This window comes from Drosophila montana, unplaced genomic scaffold (assembly GCF_035044405.1).
Source record: "Drosophila montana isolate Dmon_TW-CO22-7 unplaced genomic scaffold, ASM3504440v1 contig_402_1, whole genome shotgun sequence".
NCBI lineage: Eukaryota > Metazoa > Arthropoda > Insecta > Diptera > Drosophilidae > Drosophila > Drosophila montana.
Genome location: NW_026998739.1, coordinates 5124159 through 5148855, shown reverse-complemented (window position 1 = coordinate 5148855; position 24697 = coordinate 5124159). Strand labels below are relative to the sequence as shown.

General features: G+C 38.8%; 3 protein-coding genes across 5 annotated transcripts in view; 1 reads left to right on the top strand and 2 right to left on the bottom strand.

The window, feature by feature from the left end:
• The first annotated feature begins 1687 nt into the window (after positions 1–1687).
• LOC135438957 (uncharacterized) overlaps positions 1688–24697 on the top strand; it is a 43188-nt gene continuing 20178 nt past the window's right edge. The window contains exons 1-7 of one of the 2 annotated variants that reach the window (XM_064697520.1): positions 1693–2308; positions 3474–3540; positions 3618–3731; positions 3791–4678; positions 4736–5138; positions 5205–5299; positions 5853–5998. In XM_064697520.1, the coding sequence (XP_064553590.1) occupies positions 2123–2308; positions 3474–3540; positions 3618–3731; positions 3791–4678; positions 4736–5138; positions 5205–5299; positions 5853–5929 (1830 nt within the window). In that variant the 5' untranslated portion in view covers positions 1693–2122 and the 3' untranslated portion in view covers positions 5930–5998. Of the gene's footprint in view, positions 2309–3473; positions 3541–3617; positions 3732–3790; positions 4679–4735; positions 5139–5204; positions 5300–5852; positions 5999–24697 lie in introns of those variants that run through there. The other variant, XM_064697521.1, reaches the window with a different exon arrangement.
• LOC135438958 (gastrula zinc finger protein XlCGF7.1-like) lies at positions 6358–8455 on the bottom strand. Of its 2 annotated transcripts, XM_064697524.1 has the most exons (4): positions 7969–8455; positions 7455–7903; positions 7241–7379; positions 6358–7166 (listed from the first exon to the last, which is right to left on the bottom strand). In XM_064697524.1, exons 1-4 carry the CDS (start codon positions 8178–8180, stop codon positions 7088–7090), a joined length of 879 nt encoding a protein of 292 aa, XP_064553594.1. In that variant the 5' UTR covers positions 8181–8455; the 3' UTR covers positions 6358–7087. The 2 variants fall into 2 exon arrangements, with proteins under 2 accessions (XP_064553594.1, XP_064553593.1); XM_064697523.1 differs by having other exon boundaries at positions 7241–7903; positions 7969–8446.
• nrv1 (nervana 1) lies at positions 8756–23899 on the bottom strand. Its single transcript, XM_064697525.1, has 4 exons — positions 23304–23899; positions 10157–10414; positions 9820–10079; positions 8756–9714 (listed from the first exon to the last, which is right to left on the bottom strand). The coding sequence occupies exons 1-4, from the start codon at positions 23434–23436 to the stop codon at positions 9436–9438; spliced, it is 930 nt and encodes a 309-aa protein (XP_064553595.1). The 5' UTR covers positions 23437–23899; the 3' UTR covers positions 8756–9435.

Genomic DNA, 24697 nt, shown 5'->3' with positions numbered 1-24697 from the left:
AAAAAACAATTAACAGTTGTTTGTGTGCATAAATAAATACAAGAAATATTTATTTATAAATGCGAATTAGCCACTGCTGTGGCGAATTATGGTCATTATTATTAGCGCCTCGTGGCAGGCTGTTAATTTGCTGCACGATAAAGTCCAGTCATGGGCGCAACATGTGGTATGCGTAATGCCAATGAAAATTACGTATACACACACTGTTACATATTCGTATAAGTGTGTGTGTGTGTGTGCGCGGTAATAAGTGCAAATTGAGCTAGCAGTAAATGACATGCAAAACGGATTTGTCAAAGAGTCAAAGCCAAAGTCGACGTCGGAATCAACGTCGGCTTCGAAGACGAGGGTGAAGGCGAAGCCCAATAAAATTGCAGACACGCATTTTTGATAAGCCTGCGCTCCGCCCACGCCGTTATGTCTTTGCTGCTGCTTCGCAGCAAACCACATTGACTCGTGACGCGACCTTGCCCGCCGTTGACGTCGACGTCGAGACCGACGTCAACGCTTGGTGCGCCTTAAATCGATGCCTGGGCGCAACGTTTCTCAGCTGTTTGGCTGCCGAGCCGAAGTCTAGCGTCGCGTCGCCACATTCGGCTCGCTCAGCTGTTCGTAAACAAACAAAATGCCGGCTGTTGTTATTGTTATTGTTGCGACTAACGGAAAAGCTTTGCAGAAGCTTTTACCGTTTTCTATCGCATGCGAGAAATTACGCTGGCACACGCGGCGGATTCTTAAAGCTAAAAACTACATTTTCGGCTGCATTTGCGCAGCGCGCGTTGCAGGAAACGCAAGTGAAACTCGTGTGTTTATGCGGAAAATTCAACGATTTTTTTAACGCCACCCTGCGCTCTCACCCGCCCCTTGGGCTGAAAGAGGAAAATAGAAGTTAAATGTGCTCCTTGTGCAATATTAAAGCAGTATAATCTACACAAATACATATATATAGTGCGTCAAATTGTGCCTTTAATTGTGTCCCGTGCGCATAATTTCATTTGCGTAATGCTCGTAGACAATACAAAATTCAAAGCACAATTCAGTGTAATATACTAAGTGCGTTTCTATGGAGTAACATGTTATACATAAATGTAAATGGAAATGGAAATGAAAATGCTGTAAGACAAGCCTTGGCAAATATAAAGTATTTAACACATGTATTTAAAGCATGTAACCATGCAAAATTATGAGATATATATTTAAATATTAATTAAATGCAAATGCTTCAAAACTCTTAAGAAAACATTTTAATATTTCAGATCAATATAAAGACAATAAACTTACTTTAGCTATTAATAAATTACAAATGAAATAAATTTAATGTAAATATAATAAATTGTAATAATATAAAATATAAGATAATAAACGGTCGAGATAAACACATAATAAGCGTAATTATAAAACAGGAATATAATAAACAAATAATACATTTTAATATAAATCATAACATGACACACAAAAATTAAATTAAATTTTATAAAAACAATTTATGCAAATATACAAAACTTAAAAAGCTCTAAAGAAAAAACTAGATATACGCATAAAAAAAATTAATTATAACAACAACAAAAATAATAATAACAATTATGATAAAATTATGAGTACTAATAATTCCCATATTTGTAGGTGCCTCAATAATGAAACATTTATAATATACGTGAACTAATAAAACTTAAATAAAAGTGTGCATAATTTGCTGCACATAACCAAACCCAACTACAAAGATTGTTTCCTGTCTCAGCAAGATTAAAAGAAAACAATTTATGACGGCACAAGTCTTGATAAAAAAAAAATAGCTAAGCGCAAGGCAGAAGAAGAATAAAGCAGCTGCTTGAGGCGCATTGCTGCTGTGCTACTTATGTACATATATACGAAAAATCGATACTTGAAGCCGTAGCAGCAGCAGTCGTCGCAGCAGTCATCGCAGCAGTCGACGTCGACGTCGACGTCAACGGTCAGCGTCAGCAGACGAAAACGCTTATTAAATGACTGCTAAAAATAGCCAAAGCAACAACAATAACAACAGCAACAACAGGAAGAACAGCAACAACAGCAACAACAGCAACAACAGCTACAACAAAAGGTTAAACTATTGAAGCAAAGCAACTAGCTACACGTGGCAACAATGGTCGACGCAAAGCCACCGCCCACACGGACGCCCACGCCGGGCACACCGCCGGCTGCATTTGCCGGCGAGAGATCGAAAATTAAATTATTTATGGAACGGACGCCGAGCATCGGTGCGCTAAAGTCCAAATTTTTGACAGTGTTGGGCAACAGCAATGAGCTGTTCAATGGCATATCAAATAAGGTAAGGCCTTGATAATGAACGGGCTGCAGCCGTTGTCTGTGCTGCAAAATAGCTTTATTTTTTTTACTTTTGCTGCTGCTGCTGCTGCAGCTGCACTCGTTTGACCTTCACTTGGCCCCGATATTATTGTTGTGGTAGCTGATGCTGCCGCTGCTGCTGCTGGGGGGCTGGGCAGGCCCGCAGCTGTTGCCATTGTACTTGACTCTTGTCTGACGGCGCTTTGCAGCACTGGCTGCAGCACAATTGATGCTCGTCTCTCGACTCGTCCTTGAATTGAAATTAATTATATGAGTGGCTGTCGAGTGCTTCACGCCTCAGTTAAAACGAGTAAAACGTGTCGCAACGGTAAATGGCGCAAAGTTGCCATCTCCTTTTGTTTGTCGAGCTCTTAATTATGGATTATGTTGCTCGCTCTGTCTCTGTCACTCCATGTATGTATACGCGTTGAGCGCCTTGAGTGCTGCTGCAAAAGCAAAAGCAATCAATTTAGTTGACTCCCTTGATACTTGCCAACTGCATCGCTTATCCAAGGTCACAACCAAAGAGATTGCTGAGTAAAAGTTTCTTTTGTTTTAAGGCCTATTGTTGAGTGCTGCCTTTTTTTTATCAATAGATATCATTTGCTTATGCGACAAGCACTTTGTTTTTGAAAATGAAGATCGCCCTTTATGCGCTTCTCACGGAATCAATAAATGACCACCTTATTAGCTTTTGTGGTATATATGTACATGTATACATGTATTTGTAAAATAGACAAGATTCCCTCTAACTCGTTCTTTTTCTGTCTTGCAAGTTCTCTCTCACAAGTTCCATCTCTCACTCTCTGTTTTAATTCTTTCTGGCTGTCTGAATCCCGCTAACTATATTTCCCTCTGCCACTCTCTCTGCTTTCTTCTCGACCAGACTCAACCTAACTCTTTTTCTGTTCCACTTTGCCTTCTCTCTTCCACTCTACCTGTGCCTCTCTCCCTCTCCCTCTATCTTTTATTCTCATTCCTACTTTCTCCCTCACCCTCTCTTTCTTACTCTGGTCTTCCTCTTCAGACCAGATTGCAGCATATCCATCAGTCGAGCACGTTAAAGTGCTGCCATACAAATGCATAGATTCTGTGAAGGGTGGCAACATCGTTTAATAACTGCATTTTTTTTTTTTTTGCATTAACAGTTAACGCTGAGCAGCAGCAGCAGCGATTCAGATTATTGCGACGACGATGACGAGGATTTGCCCAAGTGTAAGTAAATTCTAGAAGCTGCACAAATATATTGAGCCGCATTATCTTATCTGAACTCTCCCACTTGCCCTTTCCAGATGATGAGTCTATTGACTATACGAAAATCGATTTTGAGGCGCGTCGCGTGAAGGCGCGTCGTGCGCACGAGGAGATCATCTCGGGTCGCTTCAGACAGCCCAATTTGGCGCCGCGTGAGTAGCACATTCTGTCATTTACATATATGTTGGTCCAATCTTTAACTAACTTTTAGGTCCACGCTTGGAGTTCTCGCGCGCGCGTCACTCCAACAAGCTGGGCGGCCCTCTGCGCTCCAGTTCGCCGTCCTCGTCCAGCAGCGGCGGCGGCAGCAGCAGCGACGACAGCAGCTCCGCGTCGCTGCCGGAGCAAACGGCGGCCGCACGTTCGCACGATGTGAGCAGCACCACGCACTCGAATTCCCTGGAGTTTGAGTCGCGCCACTCGGGTGGCTATGAGCGGCCCCGAGCCATTGCGGGCGCTCGACGCAGCGAGCTGGACATGCAAAAGGATATGCAGCGCATTAGTGAGCTGCTTGAGGCCACGGCCATGCCTCCACTAATTGATGTGCAGCCGCCCACAGAAGGCGGCGGCGGCGGCAGCTTAATGACGCGCCAACCCTGGGGCGCAATCAGCTCGATGAGAACTGTGCCCGCACGCAGTCGCGCCTCGAACAACAGCACGTTGACCAGCCTGCGGGATGAGCCCGATCAGCTGCAGGCCAGCCCCAGCATGGAGTCAAGCGATTGGCGCAACTTTATACGCTCCGAATCGCAAAATTCGGTGCCCTCATGGGCATCCTCCATAAGCTTGGATTGTCGTGCCGGCGAGGAGCCCGTCAAGGAGTTCATGAAGCACTTCACCCAGCTGCTCTTCAGCAATTCGGCAGCCGTCAATCTGGAGCTCAAGTCCGAGCTTGGCGTGCTGCTGCGCCTGGAGATGGGCCGCCTGTGGTTCACCAGATTTCTCAGCGAGCAGCGCAACAAGTCGAAGCGCCTGGAAACCTTAACATTTAATGCACTCGCCCAATACTTTGCCCTGGCGCTGTTCGAATGCGGCGAGTGCGAGGATCATGCGCCAGCGGCGGTGCTCATGAATCTCTGTTTCTTGTTCTATCATGAAGGTGAGTTGAGGGAGTACGGCACGCATAATTATATTAAACTATTGCTACCCATTGCAGTTGAAGTTCCTGGCTGCGATCCTTATCGCGAGTATCTGTTCGTATCGCTGCGCCAGCAGCCGCTGTGGCAGCAGCCGCGCTTCTGGAACGCCATCTTCCAGGATGCCATGCAGGCTGAGCGTGAACATTGGCTCAGCTCTCAGCTGCGCCGCCAGCAGCGGCGTCAGGCAAAGCAGCAGCAGCGCCTTGCAGCCGGAGCAGCTGCAGCTGCAGCAACAACAGCTCCGGAGCCAGTGGTGCCCGATGCTCGCAAAAACAGCGTTGATTCCTCCTCAAGCTCCTCGCACCAGGGCAGCGCGCCGCCCGCGACCTTAGCGACAGCCAAACGCAAGTCCAGCAAATGCAGCTTGGGCCAGCCGCAATCGGCCAAGGAGCTGGATGATATTGCATTTCGGCAATTGAGGTTGTTAGCTCAACGTCTTTAGAGTAGTCCAAACGAATTACTGAATAATCTGTTCTATATTTTCAGTGCCTTCACGTGCAACATGCACTCGCTGGGCACTAGCCAGGAATTGTGTCTGGAATTTTTCAAGAAACATGTTGTGGCCCTCAATCTATCCAAGGGTGAGTGCAACAGATATATATTATCCCTCTTTTGTATATATCTATATATCATCTATTTGATTTCAAAAGTAATTTTGAGAGTGCCGAAGATAGTTTCTATTGCTAGCATCGTTTAGAAAGTTTGCTTTATATCGTTTATAGGCTTAAGAGCAATGTACTTTCTGAAGTAACTCGGTTGTTTCTTGTCCGATTCCCTCTGCGCACAAAGGTGGTATTCTAAGATATGCAAAGATACCTTAAAGAAAGTGTGTTCCATAAAGTTTTCTCCAGTTCGGATTGATTAAATGATATTAGCTCCGACATAAACTAACTTTTAAACTATTTAGGTAATCATGTTATACATTATGAATCTATCTATGATTTCCGTCAGGAAATCATGATAAGTTAAGTTAAGTTAAGTTAAAGAATTATAAAATATGCTGAGCAGCTATCGCCAGACTTCTCTATAGCTTATATGTAGTCTAGTTCAAAAATGTAAATTTAATTATCTAGCACGCATCTAATCCCAACTAATCCCTTACTAACATCTAACATTCCTATAATGATATTACAGACAAAGCCAAACTAATCAGGGACAATATTTATCGAATGTATCATGAGACGGAACTGTGGGGTGCTCGTCAAACTTAAGAGTGTGCGCTTTCAATTTTCTACCATAACGAAATCCCAACTTGTTTAATGCCTCCCAGAAAAAAAAAATTATCAACTAAATGTTTCAAATTTCGTCTCAGCTAAAGCTAAACCTTTTGACTTTAAAGAAAACTAAAAACTTAAACTAATCTTGATGTAGTTAAAATTTTAACTCGCATTGTTGACTATATTTGAAAAAGGAATGAATAATAAAAAATATACACACGAGATTTGTATGTTAAAATATATATTAAAAAGGTAGCAAATATCCGCAAATTGTGATAATAATATTTTGTGATTACTTTATACTATATCAAAAGAAAAAAAAACAACTAAGTTTAGCAAATAAAAAAATAACATAAATATCCCAGAATTCACAAGGATAAATAAATAATGAACTAAACAAATATTCTGTAATATCTGTAATATAGGTACAATAACTCACATTTAATAAAAAACCTACTAATAAAGTTTAACAATGGTACACAAAACTAATTTGTACTAATCTAAAACTAAATGTAAAATTTCTTAAGCTGTTTTAAATATGGTATTAACTATAAAACGCAAACATTTTGTGGAGCCAGTTTTTCCAATTCTCGTTTTAATTGACAAATTGCTTGGCGGAAGTTTAATTTGTTAGATCTTTAAATTTCTGATCAAAATTATGAATATATAGAAATAATTAATTTCGAAATCTTCAAATATGTTGTCGAAAAATTTGTTGAACCAGGTTATTCAGCAATATTCATTTTTTCTTTACATTCGCAATTTATTTATTTCTATTTATTGTGTTTTCTATATTTAGCATTAAAATGCGTTTTATTTTTTGCATCAAATCGATTGCATTAGCCCATAATATATATATATTTGTGTATATATATAAATTTATACAACAAATGAATTGAATATCGTTTAGTGTCCCATGCAAAGCATATCAAAACATAATTCTTTGATATGGTCGTGGGAAAGCCTTAGATCTCGCGGGCTATAAAAGCTACATAAATGTTTAGTTTTATATCAATTTTGCCATTTCGCCAAGTTTTCAAAATCGAACGCGTGCTTGCGCTTGCAAATAGGTTTCCAATCCCTTCTATTTTTCTAGCTGCTCGAACTGCAAGGTTTTCCGCTTTCCGTCTGTGTCTCTGTGTGTGCCTGAGCTCAATTTCCTGGGTTAACTTTTATTTGGTAGGATCGTATTTTTACATAGATCGTGTTGTTTGGGTCGCCCGTTGGCCATCTGTGGACACAAACAAAAAGAGATTTTTAAATAGTGTGCTCGGATTTCTCAGAGAGAGAGAGAGGTCTACTCACGGCTTGATCGCCATCAGTAGTTGCTCGGGTTCGATGTCCTTGTCCTTGTGCAGGCGCATTATGTGTTTCTTTAGGCCCTCGCTGCGGACGCACTCCTTCGGGCAGAATGGACACTTGAAGGGCTTCTCGCCCGTATGCTCTAGGATGTGCGCTTTGAGATCTCTGTTTTGGGCAAAGGGTTTCGGGCAATAGGGACACTTGAAGGGTCGCTCACCCGTATGACCGCGTATATGCCGCTGCAGATTATCATTGGTGGCAAACGCCTTCGGGCAGTGTGGACAATTTAAGGTGCGCTCGCTCGAGTGCCGGCGTATGTGCTTCTGCAGATTGTCGTTGGTCGCAAATGCCTTGGGACAATGCGGACAGATGAGGTTGCGCTCGCTCGAGTGGCGGCGTATGTGCTTCTGCAGATTATCCTTTGTGGCGAAGGCCTTGGGGCAGTGTGGACAGTTGAGGTTGCGCTCGCTCGAATGCCTCCGTATGTGCTTCTGCAGATTATCATTGGTCGCAAACGACTTCGGGCAGTTGGGGCACAAAAACGGGCGCTCGCGATCTCCGGAGTGGGTGCGCGTCAGATGCACCTTGAGATTGCTGCTGGTGGCAAAGTCCTTGGGGCAGTGTGCGCACTTGAAAGGCTTCTCGCTGGCTGATCCGTGCTGGAATCTATAGAGCACAAGAGCATAACAGCATAATTATGGATTCGAGTATTATGAACATGACGGACGTACTTTTTCTGGGCCTGCTTCTCTGGTTGTCGGTCCTTGCCGTCCAGTGTGACACTGGGGCTGCTTTGCCACACAAAGCTCATGTCCTGCTCGATCTTAACCAGACCCAGGTCCCTGTGTCGCATCGTCAGCGGCCAATCCTGCGTTTTAAACATATTGCAAGTTGACTCACAGTGCTCCTCCTTGACGGAGCCCACGTTTATCGTGTGTGCCATATTCAATGCAGCTGGGCGCAACACCACTGCCTGCTCTTTTTTATATTAACAGCTCTCAATTCGTCAAGCGCTTTGTTTTCAATAGGAATTTCTGTATTTTATTGCAATTTTTATAGCGTAAACAGCAGAAAGCTGAAAAATTCCGATGAATTTTTTGCCCGATATATCGACTAGCTGTCAGCGCAATTGTGATGTGTGCACAGCTGTGTGCCAGACAAGTTGGCAGCGCCGGGCATGTCGGCAGCGTTGCCACACCGTCCGAAAAGTTAATTCTTGTGCTGTATGGCAATTATCAATTGTTTAGGCGCCATTTTTAAACTTTAAATGTGAGCACACACTTTATATATAATTTTACTTTGCTATATAAATTAAAGTACTGGGTTTTGTTTCGTTTTTCAATTTTATTTACTCATTAATGCAACAAAAAAGAATTTACTAAAAGTTTTCCATCGATATAAATCTCAAAAAAAGAAGCTTAAAAATGTAAAACAAGAATATGCCTGGAATTTGTTTATGTTATTGTTGCTGCTATGACTAAAATTTCACTAAAGGATATATATGTATATGTTTTATAGTTTTTCTTTTCTTTTCAATACTTTTTACACATCCTTACAGAGGCGTGGCAATTGTTATATAACAAATACATTATTTACGTAGCTTGTTGAGGTTTTTTTTCTCGCATTTTTACAAATTTGCATGTTGCTGAAATTTAATGTAACAACTTAAAAAAAAAATTAAAAAGTATGCTGCTGGCATAAGGGAGTACTTGAACTGGAGAACAAAAATTAAATGGCATTAATAACATACTACATAAATACAAACTAAATACAACTGACAAATTAACCATATGCTTTACAAGAATCTATAAAATTATAATGTTAATATTATTGTAATTGTTAACTTATAGCAATAGAAAAGCCGGAAGCTATTTTATAACAACAATTACGGGTGTACGATTTGAACTTTTGTGAAAATTTCGGTTTTTTTTTTGTATATTTTTCTGTTTTTTTTTTTATATTATAATTCTTTTTTTTCGGGGCTGATTTTGTTATAGAGGCGCGGGTATATTTCGTTTCTCTTCATATAAATATATACAATACATTTACGACTTGAAGGCGTCTAGGCTCTAAAAATTAAATCTTCTTCTTCTTCTTCTCCTCCTTGTTGTTGTTGTTGTTGTTGTAGTTGGTCTCGGGACAAGAATTTTAGGTTGTTGCAATCACAAGTTCTTCTAGCTTAACAAACCGTACGCATTTTAATCCAACAAAATCTGGAAGGTAACCGAACCCATGCGATCACGTAAGCTGCCGCTGTAGATGATATTCTTGGCCCAGGCGCGGCACTCCACGTCCAACATGGAGCCCTTGGGCGGGGCGTGGAACTGGACGGCAACAACCGGGCTCAAATAGCCGGGCTGATTCAGATAGGGATAGTAATAGGAGGGAAAGCCCTGTCTGGGATAATAGGTGATGTTCTGGAAGTGCTCCTTATCCTTGCCCAAGTGACCGTTGCACGAGACCCAGATTTGTTGGCGCTATATAACGAAATAGATGTACATTTAGATATATGCTAGCTGATATTAGGCGGCGTTGCGCGGGCCAATAAATTATCATCATTAAGAGCTAAATGCGTAACAAACCTCATCGGCACTCGTTGCGTTGATGACCTGCTGCAGAGAGGCGGGCATGCCATTGATGGCCGTCTCATAGAATTCGGGCATCCAGCCAAATATTTTGTTCAGCTTGAGAAAGATGCAGGGCTCGCCAGTCTTATAGCCATATCCATTTGCCGCCGTACAGGGTCCAAAGTTATCAATATTAACGACGCAGACATCGTTGTCGTTGTGCGTTTGCTTGAAATCGCAGTGCTTCATCTGGCGACCCTCAGTGTGATTGTAATCTGTAGCATATGGTATTTAGTATATACATAATAGAATGTTATTCCTTCTTGCCAAAGAGAGCTCCTCTACTACTTACCCTGTAAGAATTCATCGACCAAGCTAACCCAGTATTCATATTCGGCGGGCTTCTTTCTGTCGTATTCAATAACCGAACCGCGTTCGGTTTGTTCGCTCAGCGGCCGGAAACCCAATCCGGGATTGGTGCCAATCAGAGACTCCTCTAGCTTCCATTTGGGCTGATGATTATCCACAGTCGAGAGCATGACCTGCATGCAAATGGTGAACAGTATGCCAAGCACGATATAGAATATGGCATAAAACAAGAAAAGTTGACCTGGAAAAAACCAAAAAAAAAGAAATTGTTGAAATACTGGCAATTTAATAAGGTTAATACTATTAATTATATATAATGGGGTATGCCAATTCATATATATATATAAAAGATTTGATTCCAATCAGAAATTTGTCGAAAGTGAGCTTTAAGACTAGGTTTTGGTTTTAAGATCAGCAAGTGGGCCGAAAACAACAACAGCAACAGTTAGCAGCAAGAGCCTGCCTGAGCGTCGGACTGACTAGCGAGAAGTTGCTGGTTCAAATTCGTCAAATTCTCTGGGAAAATGCATCGAATATTTACCCCTTTCACAATTAATCAAGCAGCTAGAGCCCTCCTGAGCGTCGGACTGACTAGCGAGAAGTCGCTGGTTCAAATTCGTCAAATTCTCTGGGATAATGCATAGAATATTTACCCCTTGCACAATTAATCAAACTAATTGAAAACCCAAATTATCGATAACAATTTAAAGCAATTAATAATCAATATCTCGCCACTTGCATCAAATTCGTTTTGCCACATTTTGTTGCCTTTGTTTTTGTTGTTATTATGGGGGGGAAATTGAAAGCCAATAGAAACCGCAGCAAATGCAGTAATAACAATAGAAACAACAAACAGAAAGGAAGTTAAAACAAACAGCAGCAACTACTGAGTATATATAGGTATATATATATATATATAGGTATTTGTATATAGTTGGGTATTATGCGAGTGTGTTTACGACCATTTCAATGCCAATGGCATTGACGAGCGTCAGCTAGATTCCAGCATTTGGCCCCCTTTGAATGGGACCCAGCCCCGTTCCATTGGCGGCCAGTTGCATAAATAACGCAACGTCGACAGACCCAAAAGTGGTTACGGGCTCGCGGCTCGCGGCTTTTCGGCTCGAATTTCCAAAACAAATTAATCGTTTGATTGAATATCGAATACAATGCACGAATCGACGACGACGACGACGGGTACAGTAGGCCACAAAAAGCAAAAAAACAAAAGCGTAAAGTGAAAATCGAAAATCTATCAATAAATAATCAATGTCGGCTAGCGACTTTTCATGCTCGATATTTCAGTTTTTCTTTGTATCAAAATTGTATACTCTGTAGACAACAAAAATGACGTAAAGACGGGGTATGCTGTGCTTGTGCCAATTTTTGTAACAAGCAGCGGGAGGCTTCTTTTTATTTTCTTTACTTAAATTGATAAAACTCGATATTTACTGACTTTCACGGCATAAATTGCAATTTCTTAAGGACAATTTGTCAATTGATTTATCGTTTGGCTTTCATAACCTCACTTTTCATATATATTTTCCTCCACATATCAAACTAAACAAAAAAGTTTCAGAGTTTCATTTAAATGCAGCTTTGGGCTTTTATAATTTTTTTAGAAAATTTATTTAAGAATGAATTTTTCTTAATTTTAGTTTTGAGGTTAGGCTGAAGCACAATTTTCGTGTGTTCTTTTTGTGTAGAAGGGAAAAGCATAACAAGTCGAAAAGTGTTCGACTTGCACCCTCCAAAAACCCAGCTACTCTCCGTATCCCTCTGTGTGTGCATGTGAAGCTTTGTCCAGGGTATCTGCTAGTCTGGCAGCCTTGCTAGTGAGACACAGCGACCGGTTGCTGTTACCAAGCGCCCCCCGAGGAAAATGATTTGCGTTCAAGTACAAGGAAATATGTTTGGCAATGACCACACGCTGGCGCTGCCCCCCCGGGCATTTGGGCCCAGACGCCATTGCCGGGCTATGACGCCAGCCAGCCAGCCAACCAGTCCGTCGTCCGTCCGTCCGTCCGCCCGCCCGCCCGCCCGCCCGGCTGCCCCTACGTTCAGTTGTCCAGACAGAGCTTGCCAAGGTGGGCGCCTGCGGCGCATGTGTTACCAATATCAAGGCGTGTGTACTACGATTACAGGCCAGTCAACATTCTTATGTCTTCAGCAATGTTAAATTACAGACGCACACTAACACACACACATACACACACACCAACACACACACACAACACTCACTTGGATATAAAAACTTTCCCCTGTCTCCGCGCGTAATCGATAAATTTCCTTCTAGCAACTTGCATATGACTCGCACAATTACTTAGTTCAACATGATGGATAGCCCACTGTACTTGCCATATAATATCATATACACACACACATATATATGCTGTGTAGCGTATATATATCTTTCTATAACCCGCCTAGATCCTTGTTGTTTAAATCAAACCATGCGATTGTCATTTCTCATTTGCTAGTTTTCCCATTTTCCCCGGACATTTGCATAAATTCGATTGTAAATTGAGGCCTGTGAAAAAATGTCGCATCCAATTAGTTTTACGTTTTCCAGTTTAGGCTATTGCCATAAAGCTCCCGTGGAGCTGCAGCTGGGGCAAGTTCAAAAGGTTACGATTAGAGGTCAGGCTTTATTGAAAGTTCAATTCCAAAATGCTTTAAATAATTGTTTTGAAAGTCATTCATAAAACTAAATAGCTGGCATAAATAATAGCTGAAACAATAACTATTGTGAATTAAACGGCTCTTGAATTGTTAAGGAGAGAAGTGGCTGGTTCAAATCCAAGACTTTTATATGAATGAACTATTGTGTTAGCTAGAAGCCTGTGCAGACTTTGGCATTTGGAAGGTTCGACTGAATTTGTACAGCATATACTATATATAATTAATAGGAATAATTGAGAACTGGAAGATAAATAGAAAAAAATATAAATAAAGAAGCTAAAATTAAAAAGAAAGTGTATCCCTGCAAAGGATATTCAGGTTGTTACTATAAATACTTTTAAGAAAAAGTACTAAATTAATTTTATAACTATTTATAAAATGAAAAGGTCGTTATAACCAGCATTAAATACTTTCGACAAATTCCGATTTTTTCTTTCTTTTCCTCTAACACATTAAAGTATCTCATCTAGCAATCCCTCTATTTATCTCTACCAATAAATAAAAGTATCTCCAAATCAAATCAAAATTCGGTCAAAAACTGAACTTTTCGCTAAATTCTTTAGCCACAATTTGCCTGCAAGGGTATTTAAAATTATTCAAAAGCGAATACATTTTTTGTGAATTTTCCATGCCACCCTAATTCTCAGTTTCAAGTAGGGTAGCTGAACTCTTTGGTGCCTGTCAAAATGGCACAGCGAACTCGTAATAAATGTTCAAGTGCTGTTTTTTTTTCCTCGATTCATGTTTTTGGCATCTATTTTCGTACTTGAGAGAGAGCGTGAATGTATCTATAATATATAATTCAAGGCAAGATGCCAGGCAAATGCCAAATGTTCGGTCCGAACGATGAGTGGCATTATAGAATCGGGCCAAAGCAGATCTATATACGATATTTGTAATCATCTTGCGTATGCGAATCCAACTTGAAAAGCAAACCAAATAGATTTATGCGAAGCAAAAGTGAAAGACACAGCGTGAAATACTGCAGACATCAGCAGCTCTTCACTTAAATATACTCTGCCATTTGTGGCCGATCAGCCAACATTTGGCCTGTTGAATGACAGCTCAGGCAGCAGCTAAATGATCTAAGAATCATATTTGTATTTAGCCAAATGCTTGGAAAACTCAAAAAATGTATTAATTAATTGTTATACCAACTTAATTTTGAAGAGATTCCAACTAATTTCATTCAAAAATAACATTTGCCTCTTGCTGATATTAGAGAATAGTGGAGCTCGTAAAAGCAGAGTTTGATGAAAATATCTTGGAAAACTTCCTATATGACATAGTACTCCGATGTTGACAAAATTTAGCATACATCTAGGGAGCAGAATGAAACTTATAAATGCCGAGCTTGTTTAAGATGTCTTGATAAACAAAAAGGTTTTCCATACAGGAACCTTCTTTTAGACCGAACGTTCCTATGATTTAATAGTCTGATCCGACTGGTTCCAATATATGTGCTGCCTGCAACGGAAAGACGGACCTATTCAAAATTGCAAGCCGATAGCTTAAAAACTGAGAGAAACTGAAACAGAAGGACAGACGAACATGGATATATCAACTCAATTGTTTATACTGATCTAGAATATATATGTATATACTGTTTGGAGTCCAAGATATCTCCTTCTATGCGTTACACATTATATGACAAAATTATAATACACTTTACAAGGGTGTAAGAAATATAAAAACTAGCATTTGCCAAGTTTGATCTAGATTTCTTTCTCGACGAATTTCTCTGAATAGCATTATTTTATAGCGGAGTAACTTAGTCGATTCCGGTATATATACCATCTGCAAGAAGTAGAAGCAGCTGCAACAAATTTCATCAAGATGTCTTTCAGATACACCGAGTTCATTTAGATAGTTTCTTAACATATACGAGATATAAATACTTTAAAAGTTCACAAATTGCAATTCCTTCAAAATTATAACGCGCTCTCTCCCTCTCTCTCTCTCTCTCTCTCTCTCTCTCTTTTCCTTTCTCCTGGCATAAACAAAGTTGTATTCAATTAACTTTGTTTAATTTTGTTCTATTTTATTTTATTTTATTTTTTTAAATATTATTTTAAGACTTTTTCAAGAATTGCTTGGAAAAACTATGAAAATGTTTTCCTCAAAGCCACATAAGTCACATATATTGTATAACAATAAACTGTGTGTGTATGTGCGTGTGTGATTGTGGCACATGTAGGGCTTGCAACCCTTGTCCTGCCCCACGCAAACCCATTTATACTCCCTGGGCCAACCCACGAGAGGAGCCTGCTTTGCATTTATATAAAAGTTGAGCACGAGTTGTGTGTAAACACAATTCATCTGGAACTTTGTTTATGGGGCACATGCACTGACCAAGGCGAGATAGGGAGAGAGCGAGGACGGGGGCGGGTGAATGAGTGGAGAGGCGCCGCATTGTGCAACCAGTCGCGACTCAATGACCAAGTTTCAATAATAACACTCCAGCTCTGGGCCCTGACGTTGCGGTAAACAAACTTAAAGAGCCCGTGACCTATATAAGAATGCGGTTACACACACCCAACCCAACCCAAGCCAAGCCAAGTCAACCCAACCCCACAAGCCCGCCCGACCAACCGACCGACGAATCCCCAGCCAGTTGCTGCTCCTCTGTCCTCCTCAGCTTTGGCTGGCGTCCACGTTCGTGTCCCTAAGTTCCCTTCCGTCGAGCGCGACCCAACGAAGGCTAAATTAAGTTAATAATTTAGCAGACCGCTGAACGCACATATGCTTCAGTGAAATACAGTGAAGCCTCTCTTGAACGAACACTTACAAGAAATTAATTTCGTATTTTCCCAGCTTTCCTAAGTCTTCGATAAAACTTTATGAGATTTTTTTAAGATGTCTTCAAATTGTTGTAGAATTTTTTCCAAGGAGAAAGAAGCTAAGACTTAAAGTTGATTTACTCCCAAAAGCAGCTGTCCGTTAGTTGCGAGTTTTCACTGTACTTGGTTGTGGGGTCTCTTTCTCTGTGTTAGCTTTGGCTAGTTGTGCGATTTCACACCATTTGTGGTGGAAGTCCCAATTGTTTACCCCACGGCCAGCCGCATAATTGTGGGAAGTTTGTTTAAGGACCGCAAATGGGCGAGCACGTCATTTGCTTAATGGCATTGTGCTAGGTGCTATATTCAACTGGCTACGATTTGGATCTAGCTCAAATGAACTGTTTATGAATGAACTTGCTGAACTTAAATTGGGCGTGGCAATCAGTAAAGTTCTCTTTTAACTGCAAGGAAAAACATTCTTTAAAGTCTCCTGCCAGGGCTGCCAGACACTTGAAATTAATCGGTTATTCGACTGACAGTTTGAACCGGCAACCTTTCTTGAGGTTCGATGCGTGCAGCTGATTTTAGACATTCATAAATCCAGATTTTTATGCTTTGCAGTAGACTTAACTAGTCTAATTAAGAGATTTATATTTCGAATCGAACCAATTTTTGAAAAGTACACGGTTTAATCTTCATAGTTCATAGTTCATATGAGTGAATAAATTGGAATTTACAAACGATTTGCAACCTTGGTAGGAAATATATTTTCTGAAAGGAGTACATATCTGTAGGTTAGATCCAACAATTCCACGAACTGTCAAGTTTTATAAATTTAAAATCCCTCCCGATGCGATATTACGAATGAATTATAGATGAACTGAACTCTTTGTGAGCAAATTGTAAAGAACTTGGAGTAATAAAAAGTGGGGAAAGTAGTCGATAATGTTCTTGTGAGATCATGGCGAATTACCCCAAGTTCTTGGAGAAACAACGAAATTGGGCAATATATTATAGTTAAATAAAGTTTCTTTAGAATATTCGTAGTTCTGGGAGTCATAATAGGGGAATAGAGTTTCTGTTAGATCCTTCAAAATATGCTACAATTAGTTTATAAGTTCTTGAGTTAACAGCAAAATAGGGTCTGGTAATCAATATATTTCCTGTTAGCTCCTTCAGAATATCCTTCAGCAAAATGTAATTTAAAAATCAATAAAGTTTCTGTTAGATACTTCAGATTATGCTACAAAGGGCTTATAAGTTCTTGCAGGAATATAGAAATGGGAGCTGTCAATGAATAGATTTCCTGTCAGCTTTCAAATATCCCATAAAGGTCTCTTAGTTCCTGGTAGATCCATTACGATTCTTGGATCAGACACATGCTGTTGCTGTATTTATTTGCTCATATCTTTAACTGATTTTAGCCACGTCTATAAACAACAATATTGTTCAAAATTGTTAGAATAATCTTTCTATATATTTCATTGCTCTGTCCGTTGACAGCCGCATGACAACAGGTTCTCAGAGGCCCTTGAGCCTGAACGTGAATCCTTCGCATCCCCCAAGTTGCGTTGGGAATTCCTGGAAGCGTGACTCAGACTGTGGAAACAAAAACCCGTTGAGACTTATAATTGTGCCTTCAGGTGGCTTTTACTCCTTAAGTCGGCTTAGCTGCAATTGGCCTCGATTGGCGAGTGCAAAGGCAATCTTTGACCCTCGTAGGCGACACACTTGAGTTCACTTGATTTATGTGCCTCAAGCACGACGACGACGACGTCTGCTCAGGCGCAACAATTATGAGGCACGAGTCGTATCCCTCTCGAATCACCCCCCTCCCCGCCCCTTTGCTGCCTGTTGCACCTAGAAGGCGCAGCAACAATTTGCCCGGCGTATGTCATCATTATACTCATTAGAGCAGCCAACTCCTCCCACGCTCCTTCCATGCTCCTTCCATGCTCCTTGCTCCCTCCAAGCTGGCCACATTGATAAGACAAACATTTATGCGCAGTCAAGGGGGCGGTTTCTGGGTGATGCCAACCTCAAGGCGTCGCAGCGGCGCCTACTTTGTTATGGCATACACACACCCGCAAACTAACTTGCCCCCCCTGCCCCCCCCCCCCCCCTGGTAATCCAAATCCTTCGTGTGTTTAGTTTGTTTGTTTGTCGGACACACCCTTTGTCCATGCGTCATCGTTCGTTGCCATTTGTAAGTACATGCTCCGGCGACTCCCTACCTATTCCTCCCCTCCTCCCATCCTCCCTCCTCTCTCCTTGATATATACAGCAATATATGCCTATAGCATACTTTGCGGCATTTTAAGTGAATTAATTTCACATATTTATCCTGCACTCTGCTCCTTCCCCTGATCAGATCTTGGTTCGGCTTTCCGCTTGATTGGTTAAACGTATTTGTTAATATATCGCCCAAACTTTGACCAAGTTTTCTATTGCTTTTTTCGGGGGTCACATTTTTGCTTAGCTTCTGTCTTGGCTAATTGCGCATCGATAATACACAAAGTTCTGCAAAAGTTCTTCTTTTTATTGTAAATAAAATAGGGCAGTTAATTAAGTTTATTTTAAGAGTTTTTCAATTGCATATTGAGTTCTATTTAAGTCTGTTTAACACAAAAATATTTTAAACGGTTAACCAGCATATTATTAAGCTGAATTATAAGAATTTTGGGATTATATTTGTCAGTCTTACACACTTTTTATAATCTTCTAAGTGCATAATATTTTAAAATATAATATATTTATGCATTTCATTATATTCCCAAACTAATTAACAAAAAAAATAATATTCTAGTATTCAATAGACTCTAATTTCTTAAATTGAATTTAATAATACAAAATTTTAAAAAATTTTGAACATTTGAGTTCATCAAATATTAAAATAAATGGAATGTTTATATCTTTCGGTCTTAAATCGTTTTCGCTTTAGTTTTTACAAATACAATTTTTAACAAGGAGCAATTATTCATAGTATTCAATTTGGAAAATTTTAGTATTTTTGGTATTTTGAAATACAGAACAATTTTTGGTTTTTCCGAATACGTTTTTTAACACAACAATTTTTCAAAATTTCAATTTTTTTTTATTTATTTTCTGCGAATAATTTTCATAGCACCAAAAAATTGTTCAAATGTGTTTTCAATATCAATTTTAATTATGGCAAAACTGGAAAAATGTTAAAATTTAATTGCATATTTTGACAGCATTTTTCACAAGCGCAAAGATTTTCATTTATGTCGATAAAAATTGAATATTTCTTTGAAATTTCCTGTGCTTAAAAAAATGGCTTTGAATATTTGAGGGTCGCTCGCAAATCATTATGCCTCGATTCCAGAACTAATTCTAATTTGAAAAATGTTGCCATATTTGAAATAGGCAATACATAATAAAAGATATATTTAAATCTAACGTACATCTACAAAATATCTAAACATATGTACATTAATATATATGTATATATAAAATCGCAATTTGTATTGAAAGAGAATTTAAATTAAGTTATATACCAGGAATTTAATGCTTCGGCATTTAAATTGCATAGAAAGAGCTCTTTGTTTATGCTTAAATTGTAATTTTTGAAATTTTTGCAGATACAATTTGTTTATAAAGTAAATATCATGCGGGGGCAACAATTATGAAAATACATTGCCAACAATTAGCGGTATTTCCTGTGCATTAATTAAATGGAGAAAATTCTAGTTAAAATGATTAACTGGGTCGCATGTGCTGCATGTTGCAACAATTTGTTGCATCTTGCTAAATCTAAATTCGCGCTCAACGAGCAGGCGACTAACTAGTTAATGATGAGGGGAAATGTGGTTGAGATGGGGAGGGGTTGCATTTAAATCGGGGGGCGGGAATGACCCTCTATATGCCGCGAAATGGCAATTAGCAGCTGAAACTGGTTTTGGCCAGAACTTGAATTGACATACAGGTGCTGTCCCATGTGTTATTGTTGTTATTGTTATTGTTGCTTTTGTTGTTATTTTAGGGTTGAACAACAAACAACAAAAACTTCTGATTCAAAGTGCAAATAAAAAATGCTGGCAACAGCATTTGTAATGAAAGCATTTCCAGACACATTAAAAAGCCGTTGAACCGGTTTGATTTCATTTATCACGGACAGTATACAAAATAAAAGTTAAAAAACAAAACAAACAACAACAAAAATTGTAGCATTTGTTAATTTTGTTTTTTTTTTTTGTTTAGCTGGAACTGAGTCGAAATTAACGCCGAATCGGAATCGAGCGCGTCTATGCTTTGCTATTGTTTTAATCATGACATAGATTTTGTAGACAAGATACATTCTAATGCGTTCTAATGCGTAATTTATTTTTTACCTGACATTAGGCTATTTTGCAGTACGAATTGCGCCTAAACAATTTACATATTTAATTTAATTAATGTGCGGAAAAAACTCTTTTTCAGTAGACCATTAAAAAACGGGTTTAATTTTTAACAAATTAATAATTCTCGTGAAAAGAGTTTTAGAAATTGAAAATAATTTGTAATTTACGAGCAATGCCTGGTAATCTAGACTGAATAGAATTATCTGTATCTGCATCTGAATTATGTCTGACTATCTGTATCTGAATTTGATTCTGCGTCTGTATCTGTATCTGTATCTGTACTTGTATCTATATCTATATCTATATCTATATCTATATCTAATCCGTATCTGTATAAATATCTGTACTTGTATATGTTTCTGATCCGTATCTGTATCTTTATTCGATTCGTATCTGTATTTGTGTCAGTGACAGTAACTGTATCTGTATCTGCAGCTACTTATATCCTAATCTTTGTCTATATAAATTTCTATATAAAACTTTATCCTTCTTTAAAATCGAGCTTTATTTAGGTAGTTAAACCTAGTTAGCTAACTTTATATATCTCTATCTAAATGGCCAATAGAGCTAATGTACATATATTTTTAGATTTATTTATCTAGGAAATTATAAAACCTGCCCTTCAATGTGTATTTTATTAAAACGTCCAATAAGCGTGTTTGTGTCCGACTAAATTGAACTTTGATTTGGCTAAGGAATTTTTTAGTATTTTGACCTAACCTCGAAAAAAGTCGATAATTTAATGGACTGCACATGTCAATGATTATTATTTTTGTAATTGGCAAAACGAAAGTTGATTAAATGATAGACACAAATGCGAGAATAGAGCCAACAACTAAATGGGCTATACGCCCCACATCCTTTCTATATATATATACACATATATATGGGTAAATACTATGCCATTTGTATTTTCGTATAGCACACGGGTGCATTAAATATGCCACAGACGACAGGTGTGTCCGCAAAAGGGTTCTGCTGGGGCTCCAAGGGCAGGACCCATGTGTATTTGTTGGCTTAGCAGGCAAGGCCAAATGGCCAACAGACAGGCCATAATTATGAGGATCATGAAAACTTGGCCATAAAAAAAAAATAAATACGGGTCTTACGAGCCCAAAATAATGCAAACTAATTAAGGCTTTAATTTAGAACACATTTATAGCAAATAAGTTAGACGATATTGAGGGTATTACGTGCGGGTATTATGTTCCAAATTCCTAAACAAATAGGCGATGGCAAAATACTTTGAATATGAGCTACAGCGGAAAGTCAATTATCTAATAATTGTTTTTTTTTTATTATACATTTATTTGTTACTTTATTTTATATACTTTTTTTATTTTAATATTTTTGCCATGTTTCTAGAGTAACATTCATCATGCTTGGAAATGTGAAAAAAAATTTACCTTGCTGGGGCCAAAATTAAGATAAAGAGTGAGAGAGAGAGAGAGAGGCAGAGCGTAAGCAAGAGAGCGGGCGAAACCTTGAATTTGCTTGCAGAACTTATTACAAAACGAATATGATGATATATTAACCGTTGCTGAGACCCCGACTCTTTTACGATCTATATTTTGTTTTGCTCTCTATATGCCTCTCTCTCTCTCTCTCGCAGTCTCTCTCTCTTTTTCTCGCTCCCTCCTTAGCTATACATAGAAACGTGCGTCCGTGTTTGTTTGCATACAATTTTTATCTTGTTTTTTTTTTTTGGTTGAAAAAAATGGTTTTTTCTTTTGTGAGCAATAAAAATGAAATTTTAATGTTGCTCGACTTTTTTATATATGTAGTACATAAATCTATATAAAATTGCTCGCTCATCTGTACGTAACTAGAATATATGTATGTAATTATCTATTTAATTTATTTTTTGAGCCTTGGAAGTTGGCAATACAGAACTCTCAAAAAAATATATATTTTGTGAATAATGTATTTTCGAGGCATGGTTAGTCATATAGATATTTTTAATGGAAGTACACTTGGAGAAAAACGGTGTTCGAAATTCTAGAATGGCCAGAATAGAACTCAAATTTTGTAAAAAAATAAAAAAATTCCATTTTATTTTAGAATATTCTTTAATCAAGATAAAACAGAATTTAACATTTCTTAATATAGTAATTTTTTTTAAGTTTTTTTTATTTGGTATTTGAAGGGTTATATGAATTTCGTTCTCAGGTTAAGAAATTGGTACATTTTTGAAGAATTTTGCAACTTAAAACAGCTTTTTTACAAACAATTTATTTTCGTGCATTTAGAAGTTATAATATATTTTTTTATATATGCTTATTATTTGTAAGGAAAGCGTAAGATTTGTAGTTTTTTAATGATTTATTTCATGAAAAAGGGTGTCATTTAAAAACCTTATAACATTTTTTAACCACAATCTTGTGTGCATATTTCATTACTTCAAGCAATTTTCCTAGAAAAATAATGAAATGTCGTATACTAATTACGCGGTTAGCAACTGTAGAAACGGCTTCATAAAAAAACCGCGAGATTTACATAAAATTTAACACATTTAAAAATAAATATTCATATGGGTGTGTGTGTGTGTATACATATATGTAGACAATTTATAGTGAATTTAGATGCTTAGTCTAATCAATTTGCCAGCACATGCATATTTTTATCTACTTAGCTTCATAGCCTTCCCACTTTTATCTTCTCATAAAAGATGTTACATATGGCAATGACATCTAGAGCTTGTTTTTCATTTCATACTCAAACGGAGAGCGAACAAACGTAGCTGATAAGCTCTTTTATTTTATTTGCTTATACTCGCACTCGTTTCCGACTGACCGAATTGCATTTATGTACATATACATATGCACATGTGCACACACATACATGTAGACACGGTCAGCATATGTAAATATAAACATTTTACTCATTTCGTTCTTTTTTGTTGCCTTTTTTTTTGTACCTCAAATGACTTGGCGTTCGATTAACGTAGGGTTAGCTTATGCATATGCCACTCACCTACGAATTGCCATAATAAAGATAGTGTGAGAGAGAGATTGAGAGAGAAAGGGAAGAGTGGGTTACTGCTCGATTTTGCCCCTTGATTAAAGGAGTTAAGCTTAGCTTTGACGTTGCGAGTGTAACAAAGTGAGCGGGAGAGTTGAGTAGAGCGCCTCAGTTATTGGCTCCGCGCTGTCCTTCAGAAGAACTCCATGCGCAGTTAAGCTCAGCTTTGACGTTTCGAAAAATAGTTGAGTTTGTGAGGCGAGAGAGAGAGAGAGAGATGCTGCACTTTCGCTGAACTCCGCGTAAGTTTTGGCAGAAATTCGACCCTATTTATTGGCTTACTTACCCCAACTTTTGCCAGTACGACCAAAGATGGCGCCACTGCTCGGATTGTAGATCATTTCCGACAAGGTTTGCTTTGCAGCCGGTTGCGGAAATTGATTTTCGTACTTATCACCTTTTCCGTTATTCTTCGACATTTTGGCGCTTTTTTTTTCTGTGTTTTTTCTAATTTTTCTTATTCAAACAGTTATTACAAATCGTGAGTGCACGCTGTGGATTTTATTTATAAAATATATATATATGTGTATATAGGTGTTTGTACTTATGCACGTATTTTGATTGCGTTTGCTGTTTGCTGCTCACGTGGACGGTGGACGGGGTACGTAAGAATTTGAACAATTTTCAATAATGCTTCAGTACACTTTGTAAAGGTGATTCGTTTTAAAAATCAGCACGTAGTATTTGCTGTTTCTTTTCGTTAATTATTTTTTCAAGTTTTAGTTAATTTGTTATTCTAAAACTTGCCGCTACGAGAATACTCTGTAATACACGCACACACACAAAAAGACACAAACGAAACACTACTAAGGTATAAGCGACTGGTATTCGAATCTCGCTGCGTGATGCGTGCTGCGTGTTGCGCTCTCGGCGAAAGATCACCAACTGAACCACAAAATGTGGTGGCCAAACCGACATCGAAATCGACAGCGTCGACAGCGCAGTCTTCAGTTACTGCGCCGCTCAACACTCACACTTCGTAACGTTTGCCTCTCAGTCAACACGCACACAAACGCAACCAAAGCTAAAAGATACGAGTATTTGCGCACAGACAGCTGTTGAACGCTTTTGAAAGCAGAAAGCTTCTTGGCAGCGCTGCTCGGGAGGTGGGTGGTCGCTTTTCTAGCGTCATCGTAAGGTCCAATGTTGTTGTGCTTATTGTGGCCGTTGTTGTTGCTGTTGGCAGCGTTTCTTGTAAGGTGCGAGCAACGCTCCTTCTCTCGCTCGCTCTCTCGCTCTCTCCCATGCACTGAGGCTACGCAAATAGAATGGCTGATAGAATGCAGACAGTGGCCAGACAGCGACGGTTGAGGGTGAATTACAGGAGCGCTGCAGTGAGAGACTTTCGCAGCTAATAAACGATAAATAAGATAATATGCACAATACTTTCAAATATAACATGTAATATTATAATTGAAAATTATCCCAGCTGCGAATGAATTTCAGTGTCAATTTTCTAATGCAGCCTTATAAATTCTTTTAGCACATTTATATAAACATATGTTCATTTTCTTTAATAATTGAGGCAGCGGCCCAACCCGCACAGTTCTGGCTACGCCTTGTGGCTGGCTTTTTTCTAATGCATAACTGTTGCTTTATTAATATGTATTAAAATAAAGCACAAAGCAGCAATGAAAAACGCACACATATTAAACACAATGTGCTCTCTTCGTGCACTCT